General features: G+C 36.8%; 1 protein-coding gene across 1 annotated transcript in view; it reads left to right on the top strand.

Annotated features, from left to right (window-relative positions):
• Positions 1–861, top strand: part of LOC123240743 (vomeronasal type-2 receptor 26-like) — a 42049-nt gene extending 41188 nt beyond the window's left edge. Inside the window, exon 6 of the mRNA XM_044668455.1 lies at positions 11–861. Coding sequence (XP_044524390.1) covers positions 11–861 — 851 coding nt within the window. The remainder of the gene's footprint in view (positions 1–10) is intronic.
• The last annotated feature ends 9093 nt before the right edge of the window (positions 862–9954 follow it).

Raw genomic sequence — 9954 nt, 5'->3', positions numbered from 1 at the left:
CTCAGTGTAGAAGAACCTTTGGGATGGACTCTGACCTGCATGGCTCTTTCCTTCTCTCTCCTCACATTTCTGATCCTCATCCTCTTTGTGAGGCATCGAGACACTCCCATTGTCAAAGCCAACAACAGGGTTCTCAGCTACACTCTCCTCATCTCTCTCATCTTTTGCTTCCTCTGTTCTTTGCTTTTCATTGGCCATCCCACCACAGTAACCTGTCTTCTTCGGCAGACAACATTTGGAATCGTGTTCACAGTGGCAGTTTCCTCTATTTTGGCCAAAACTATCATGGTGGTTCTGGCCTTCAAGGCCACAAGACCAGGGAGCAGGATGAGGATGTGGGTGCAGCCTAGTGTGGCTAACTCTCTTGTCCTCATCTGTTCTGGGATCCAAGTGATTCTCTGTGGGATATGGCTGGGAACCTTCCCTCCATTCCTAGGCACAGACCCACACTCTGAACCTGGTCACATCATCATTGAGTGTAAGGAGGGCTCTTCAACTGCTTTCTACTGTGTCCTGGGCTACATGGGTGTCCTGGCCTTGGCCAGCTTCATGGTGGCTTTTTTAGTCAGGAACCTTCCTGACACCTTCAATGAAGCCAAGTTCATCACCTTTAGCATGTTGGTCTTTTGCAGTGTGTGGGTCTGCTTCCTCCCCACATATCAGAGTTCCAAGGGGAAAGCTATGGTAGCTATGGAGGTCTTTGCCATCTTGGCCTCCAGTGTTGGGTTACTGGGCTGCATCTTTATTCCCAAGTGCTATGTGATCCTGCTAAGACGAGAAAGGAATGCTCTGGAAGGGTTAAGGAATAAATCAGATCCCAGATCCAAGAACTTTGCCCCAGAGACTCTTCCAAGGGCATGATAAACACTGTGCAAAATGTTGACATTAGCCACAAAGAGCAGTAATTAAATATCTTAGCCCATACCTGTCCTTTTGCCAACTCCATGGGTTAAGAATTCCTTTTGAATTTCTCTACTTCTCTCAGTGGAATAGTGACCATCAAACCTACTTCTTACATTTGAAATAAAATGAGTCAAAAATTTTTATGAAGCAAGACTTTTGTTCTTTTCACTCCCTAGTTTCTAGCCACCCTTAGGATTTTTCTTGTGTGAATTCTTGCTACCTAATCCTACTCTTGCTACAATTCTTCAACATTTCTTTCTTGAGTCCCTCACCTATTGAGACTCCTTCATTACTGCCTCTGCTGCGTTATAGGAAAAATGTAGATTAGAATTTATCATAAGTTAGCAAAAGCAGACCAGGCAAACTGGCAGGAGCTGAAAATTCGAAACATGGAATGTTGAGAGAGGCTTGTGCACACAGAGAGACTGAAAGCTGGCAGTTTGTCTCTGGCAGTGAGTTTTGAGTTGGGTTTTTGGCAACTGAGTGGGGAGCCTATGGATTGGTATTAGAATCTTCAGCTGTGGAGCTGTGCTTGGATTTTATCTGCAAAATCTTCAAGCAAGACCAAGGAGTTATCAGGATGAGATAGGAATTTTCTGGGTTGGTAGACATCCACAGAAAATCCTATTCTCCCTAATTCCTAGTGGATTACTTTGCTCTACAACTAAAGTTTCTTGGGACCAGATACATCTAGAAAGCATCAAGTGGAATGCTCTGTGAGATACCCTTTACCCTGCCTAATCAGCCCTGCCCCAGACTGGCTGCTATTAGCTAGTGACAGAGTAGCCATTTTCCCATTCCAACATTCCCTGGCATTTAACCCATAGACTTAAATGACAGTTGATTCCTCTTACCTCCCTTGGTTAACTATTAAATTCTTTTTATATAAGCTTCCTTGATTTCTCCTTTCCCAGACACTTCACTGACCAAAAGAACCCACTGTGGAGTTAAACTCTTTTCCCTGGCTGTTGTTTGTTTTCTGTTATCTTGTTCCTTAGCTAAATATGTGATAGTTTGTTACCTTCCCAATCCAGCTGAAGGATTAATTTAATCCCAGCTGTACCTTTGTCTCTCCTTCTAATCCCCTACATATTCCATATATTTATTACATTTTCACCCCATAGATGGTTATTCTGGGTTGAGGAGAGCAGGAAGTGAACTGTTGGACTTAGACTGGAAGTAACTGCTAAATCAACATTCTATGGTGCTTAACAGCCACAGGATGCTGTCCAAAGTTCTAAGAGAAGCAGTTCCTGAGTACTTTCACTAGTTAAAGGGTGTAAATGGTCATTAAATCCCTAGCCACATATAGTATCACATATTCAAGGTTTTTTTTTCTGAATTGAATTTTTAACTTTCATTTTAACAAATTATAATTTTGATTCAAAGTGGCTAGTAACATAACTTTAATTACTTCACATTATATTACAATCATAACACACAGAGTAATGATGGAGGATGTTTTAAATTATATGTTGTGTCTTATGGCAATGTTTCTTATTAATTCTTTATACAATCTTTAAAATCTTTATAAATCTTTAAAATACCTTGCTATTATAGAATTTGAATGCCTGAATGCCCCATGAACCTTTTGAAAGAGATTTTTTGTGTAAATTGTGAGTGACTATCCAATGTACTGAATCTGGTGATATTTCTTTACATCTCCCAGAGGAATATTTGAAAGCATTTCCATTGTTATACTTAGATTCAGTTAGTACAGAGGGTGACCTGAAGATATACCTAATGAGTTGTTGTCAAGATCATCCACAGATGTAGGCTTATTTAAATCAGCTACTCCATTCAGGGTGAGGACAAAAGAAGGACCAGTTCCTTGTGTACCTCAATATCCCTTGACTAAGGAAGCAATAGAAGGTATAAGACCAATCATTGAATCCTTAATCCAACAAGGGATACCTTCATTCTCTGAGTTCAATACATCAATTCTTCCAATTAAAAAGTCAAAATTAGATGAAAATGGCAAACCTATGTACCGATTCATTCAAGATTTGAGAGTAGTGAATGATTATGTTATCAAGACTCATCCAGTTGTACAAAGTCCAGGTGCTATAATTTCTTCCATTCCAAGTCAGGTTAGATATTTCACCATGGTAGATTTATGCTCATCATTTTTCACAATTCCCATCCATAAGGATTCTCAAAAGAACTTTGCTTTTACCTGGGAAAAAACCTGGATTCATTTGCCACAGGGATATTCTGACTCACCTAGTCAGTTTTCACAGATTCTAAATTGAGATCTAAAACTATTACATTCAAAGAGAATAAATTGGAACATTTTGTGGATGACATTCTTCTTGCATTCCCAAATGCAAAGGTGTGTCTGTGAGATAGGAAGATTCTTTTGATAGAATTATACAAGCGTGGGCATAAAATCTCCAAGGCAAAATTATGGTGGGTTTTGCTTCGCATACAATATCTTGGATTTGTGTCATCAGAGGGTTCCAGAAGTATAACACAGAAGAGAATAGCAGATATCCAAAAACTGAGTACACCATAGACCAAAAAGCAAATCAGAGCTATTCTTGGAACTACTGATTTCTGTAGACAGTGGATACCAGAATATAGTGAGATCACAAAATGTTTAACAGATCTAACCAGGAATACCGAACCTGAACCTTTTAAACTAAAGCTTGAACATTAAGCAGCCTTAAATAAGTTTAAAGAAGCCATATTATCTGCACCAGCATTAGGAATCCCAGACTATACAAAACCATTCCAACTATTTGTCAATGAGATCAAAGGTAATGCTTCTAGAGTACTTACACAGACTTTGGGACAAAGTTATCATATAATATGATACTATAGTTGTCAACTTGATTCAATAGCTGTGGGTGCAGTACTCTGTCTAAGAGGGGGTAGCAACAGCAGCTGTGTTAGTCCAAAAGTCAGCAATTTTAGTTCTGGGTTGTCCTTTAATGGTCTATTGTTCACATCAGAGAGAAGCACTAATGAGGAAAATTTTTACTCAAGCTTATTCAGATCAGAGAATTTCTAAGTATGAAATTATTCTCCTGGGTAGTGAGAACATCCAGTTAAAGAGGTGTAGTATATTAAATCCATCTACACTTCTTCCTGATTTGCCAAAGAATGGTGAACCATTATATGAGTGTGTGGAAGAAGTAGATCCAGTGGATATGCCTAGAATGGATACTAAGACACTCCTATTGAAAATCCAAAATTGGTATTATTCACTGATTGTTCTTCATATTTGTGTAATGGAATCAGGTGTACAGTTGCTACAGTTGCCACAGAATTTGAGACACTGTGGTATGGCTCATTACCTAATAATCTTAGTGCTGAAGGTGCAGAATTAGTGGCATTAAAGCAAGCCTGTCTTTTAGCTGAGGGTAAAAGTGCAAATGTTTATACAGACTCTCGCTATGCATTCTCTGTGTGTCATGCAACAGAAAAGGTTTGGAAACAATGAGGTTTTGTTACTGCATCAGGAAAACCAATAGCACATGCAGGAATAATAACTGAGTTATTGGATGTTATCCAAAAGCCTAAACATCTAGCTGTAATCCATTGCAGAAGTCATACTTGTGGTAGAGATTTAGTCTCTAAAGGAAATCACGGAGCTGATATCACTGCAAAGTATGCTGCCCAAAATTCTCCAACATATGTAATGAACTTGTCAACAAGTGAGTCAGATGATTTAGAAAAAGCTTATGTAGACTTAGAGATCCAGAAATGGAAAGAGAAATTTGGAGCAAAGAAAGAACATGGGATATGGATTACTGATACTTATAGGGACTATATTCAGGAGGCTGGTCTCTATTCAGTAGCTGAACATCACTTCCCCCTGGTGAGAATCAAAGAACTGGTGCTGTAGAACTCCCAACTGGAAATAGGCCTAACCCCTTCTTGATAGTTTATTAATTATATTGATCTGACTGCGGATTACTCTAGATATTCTTGTATTGATTTGGAGTTAATCTCAGGCAAGATTTGAATGATTAACCTGAGAAAACCCTCTTCAGCCGGGAATCAAGTTAAACTGTCAGAAACTGGACAGTAAAAATTCTTCTTGGAGATGATGGACTAAACTAGAATCAGTTCTTAGCAACAGGTAACTAATTTTAATTTGATGGTAACAGAATTATCTTGAGGGGGTGGGCATCAAGGATTGATGGGTAAGGATAAAGGTTAAAAGTATTAGACTAAACTAAAAACTAATTGGTAAACAGCTGGACAAATCCCCTTAGGGAAAAGCCTTAACACAGAATCCTGTCACACTGGCTTGGCAATCTTGGCTTAGTAGGTGAACTAAACTTGGCTGGTTGTAAATATCTGTTGATCTTCAGAGATGACTTTCTTGAAGTATTTAAATGAATATGGTTGTTGATGTTGATCCAATATAATTCGCTTTCTGTATTGAATAGTTTGACCTAAATAGCAGATCCTTAAATGAGACAGCTAACCTAAGTCCATGGTGAAGCTTCTTGGTTTGGCTGGAGAGATTTTCCCCTTCCACCCTTTTCCACCCACTGACTCATAATTGAGTCAACTTTGCATTGGGTGGTCTCCTATTCATAAGGGTATTCCAATGGTCTTCTACTGTCTCATACCAGTTTGGGGTATTCTAAAATCTGCTACAGTTGGCACAAGATGGTTACTGGCAAAAGCTATTTATAATACAAGATGGTCATTTGCAAAAGCTCTTTACATATTGGAAGACCATTGTTACCAAAATATTTATATACCTATTTGTGTCAAGCCACACAAAAGGACATTTTGGGATACAAGCTATTGTAGATTCCATCAAAAGGCAATGGGCTGCACCCGGAATAAGAACTGTTACAAATAAGATCTGTAATAGTTGCTCTGTTTGCCAAAAAGTCAACCAAAGAGCATTCATAAAGAAAGGTTTAGGTGGTAGACCTTTAGCATATTGCCCATTCGAGAATTCGCAAATTGATTACATCAGCATGCCTAAAGCTGGAAGATACAAGTTTTGTCTTATAATTCTTGATAGACTAACTAAATGGCCTGAAGCTTTTCCATCTAATACCAATACAACAAGCTTTGTGGTGAAAGTGTTACTTAAGGAAATTGTTTCTAGTTTTGGTGTACCATTGATTCAGACAAGAGATCTCATTTCACTCAGGATATTCTTAGAAGAGTCTATGAGAATCTAGGAATAACACCTAAATGTCATGTTCCTTATCACCCCCAAAGTTCAGGTCAAATGGAGTGTATGAATAGGGAACTCAAAACTATTATAGGGAAACTCTGTGCTGAAATTCTTCTCAAATGGTCAGATATTCTTCCCATAGCTTTGTTTTAACTATGTACAAGACCAAGATCAGATCTACATATATCATTGTATGAAATGCTCTTTGGACATGCTCCATTACAGGCAAAGACTTGTAAGGCTGTTTATGCATCAATCTTAGGAGGAGATTGCTAAATTACTTCATATTTAAGTGCATTACAAAAATGGCTAAGAGAACTGCATGATATTGGAGTATTAATTCAATCTGGTCCATTGGATTATTCTCTTCATAATTTTCAACCAGGTGATATGGTATATGTGAAAAATTTTGCCAAAACATCAGCAACAGGACAGAGTTAGGTTGGTCCTTACACAATTGTATTAGTTTCACCATCTTCAGTAAAGATATTAGGTAGAGATTCATGGTGTCATTGTTTGTATATTAAATTAGCTCATGGAATAGATAATGAAAATGTAGGAATTACCAATGAAGAAGAAGAAGAAGAAATTATAAAAAGTTGAGATTCATTGGTCAAATAGAGTCTGCAGTCAGAAAGATCAGTAAGGAGTGGACCATTCCAGTGGAAAAGGACATTCAAATGGAAGAAGACATGACTGGTGAAGAAGAGGATTCAGGAAATTAATGGACATTGTACTAAGACTGAAAGACATAAAAATAAACTGATAAAGACTTTGTTTAAAGGAAAATTCTAAAGAAGAGAATTAATCATGTAATTAATGGAGCACTGTTTAAAGTAATTTGGGTAATGTAAATAGTATCACAATACATAATCATATAAATCCAACATTACACATTGCCATCAAGAACTTCGGAGAAAAGGAGAGAAGAGAAGATTTCTTCAAAGGAACATCATAAGAAGAAAGGAGATCTGAAGTTTTGGTAGGTATACATACATGCAACAGTAACATATTGCAACAGAACATAACAAAATAAAAACATAACAAAATATATACACAAAAACATAAGCAGGTTAGGATACATTATTCCACTCATGGAATAAAACAATGTATAAATACTAACAAAATTAGAATTAGTTATAGGATAGAAAATTACTAACAAAGGATAGTTAATTACTAACAACAAATAGCTAGTTATTTAGTTAGATCTGGTTAGATTAAAATATCAGTGACATAGGAATAGTCTAGAAGAGTTTATTGATATAGGGAATAGTATCTGGATTAGAGTTAGAGGATAACATAAGGTACTAATGTACATTACACTACAGTAAAACATACATAACAAAAATGCATTACATGAAGAACATATAGCATACTACAGACTACATATCACAAATATGTAAATAGATATGTAAATAAGAGTAAATAGAGTGTATGTACTGTAAATTGTATTTATAGTGTATGTATTATATATATGTAACCTGTATAAATATGCATACTTGAAATATATATTATATGTACATCTATGTATATATTACACACATGTATTGTGTGTATATATTGCAAATTTTGTATGTAGTTAATTAAGTTACACACATACAGTTTTATGTAAATGTTTGGTTTTCTGTAATTTAAAATAAGATTGTTTACATCTTTATCTGTTTAAATGTAATTTGCATCAGTAAGTTTAATGTTTTGGTTTAATACAAATGTAAGAACTTATGCAAAGTTTTTTTAAATGTGTATTTTTCAAAATTTTTGCATTTTAATGATTGGTAGGATTTTCTGTATTAGTTATAAGGGTTATATTTTAATGTTAGCATGAAACTTGTATTTATATTTTTCTCTTTTGATGTTAATTTTGTTGAAAATTTTCCCTTTGTACTTTGAACTCTGTAATTGTTTATTGTGTATTTCCTTTTACCTTTCCTTGTACTAAATCCCTGGAGTAAGGTAGTGGTAGATAAGATAAGATAAGATAAGATAAGATAGAGTGAGTGCAGTTTGTTTATTATTTTGGATAAGAATTTTGGTTAGTTGTTAGTGCACAAATACCAAAATATTGTATGGAACACTATTTTGGTTTTGTGCAAAGGGAAAATGTAGATTAGGATTTATCATAAATTAGCAAAAGCAGATCAGGCAAAACTGGCAGGAACTGAAAATACCAAACATGGAATGATGAGAGAGGTTTGTGCACACAGAGAGACTGAAAGCTGGCAGTTTGTCTCTGGCAATGAGTTTTGAGTTGGGTTTTTGGCAACTGATTGGTGAGTCTGTGGATTGGTATTGGAATCTTCAACTGTGGAGCTGTGCTTGAATTTTATCTGCAAGACCTTCAAGCAAGACCAAGGAGTTATCAGGATGAGATAGGCATTTTGTGGGTTGGTAAACATGATTTTTCCATTTAAGATAAATCAAGAAATGTATTCTACTAGATTAATATCATTTGAGTAACCAAAAGTTTTTTTTGTGTCTATGTTTTAAATTCGTGGTATTGTCTTATGTGAATATTATACTTATTTCTACTATAGCAATTTTGAGAAGTCATTGTATAAAAATGTTGTTACTTTTATCTGGAGATCTTTGTAGAGGGCCCTTCTAGTTAAAAAGTTGTCTTTTCTATTCGAATTGGGATGCTCTGGTTGGTCAAAGTTAAGTTGTTACCTTGAGAAATCTCATGGTCAAAGCCAAGTTATTACCATGGGAAATTGCATTGTCTATGGGACACTCAGAACATTGAACATGTTAAGATTTTCTTTGTGGAAAAAAGAGGGAGGAAAACTACTTGGATAAGGTCTGTAAATGAGAGTCTTTTGTGAGTTCCAGCCTGAGATTCGTCTATTATTCTACTGATAATTTAGTCCTCATAGAATGTCTCAGAGTTAGGACACCTGGAACCATCTAGTTATTTTAGATTAAGACAAGAATTCCATCTATACTTTCCCCCCATGATGATCATCTACATTTGCATGGAGACCTCCAAGCAAGAGTTACACCCTCTACTACCTGAAGCAAACCACTCCAATTTTGTATAATTCTGATGGTCACCCCCTTAATGAAGCTTCAATTGAATTCTTTATAATTTCACCAATTTGTCCTAATTCAACTATTTGTGGCCAATAAGAATCAACCGAATTCTTCACTCATGTGGTTCCCTTCAAATACTTGTATTGAGAATCTCTATCCATTAAGCTCCTTTCTAGCCTCCATTTCCCAAATTTGGACAGTTGGTCCTTATTAGGAAAGAATTCAAGATCCTGGAGGATGTCACCTGGTCTTTGAACATCCTAGCTTAGCACTATGCTTTGTACATTGTGGCTCCTGGAAATCACAAATTCACAAAATTTTAGAAGTGAAAAGTAATTCAGCAGTCATTGAGTCCAACCCAACAATCATTTGATCTTCTGGCACTGGCCTGCGTATTGGGAATACAAGGGCAGAAACTGAATAGTGAATAGCTGGCAGTTTTGCTGGGATTGCTGCTTACAAGTCTCCTTGAGGCAACAGGTTGCCAGTTTCCCATGGGGGTTTCTGGGAAGAGGGAAGATGATGTCCAGACATATTTTTCTTTGGGTTTTCCCTTGGAGGCTGAGATGCAGGTGCAAAACCCCAGGCAGAGATGCTCCCTAGAGTTCCTCCTTGACACATGCACTTTTACTACCTTGGGACCATTCCTCCTCCCAACTTTCCCAGGACTATAAATGGTAGCTGGTTCTTGCAGCTTGGCTCCTGGGCAGGAGCTGGACACCTGTTGTGTTTGCTCTACTTTCAGGAACAGACTGTCCAGAGAAGACAGCTAGCAGAAAAAAAACCATTTCCCCACTGAAATGTGACTCAGATAGTGGCTGTAGACATCTGAGTTACTCACATGCTCAAAATTTGGGCCATTGCTCAGG

This window comes from Gracilinanus agilis, chromosome 3, assembly GCF_016433145.1.
Source record: "Gracilinanus agilis isolate LMUSP501 chromosome 3, AgileGrace, whole genome shotgun sequence".
Lineage (NCBI taxonomy): Eukaryota > Metazoa > Chordata > Mammalia > Didelphimorphia > Didelphidae > Gracilinanus > Gracilinanus agilis.
Note: the sequence above shows the minus strand (reverse complement) of the source record. Positions and strands in the feature narration are given on the sequence as shown.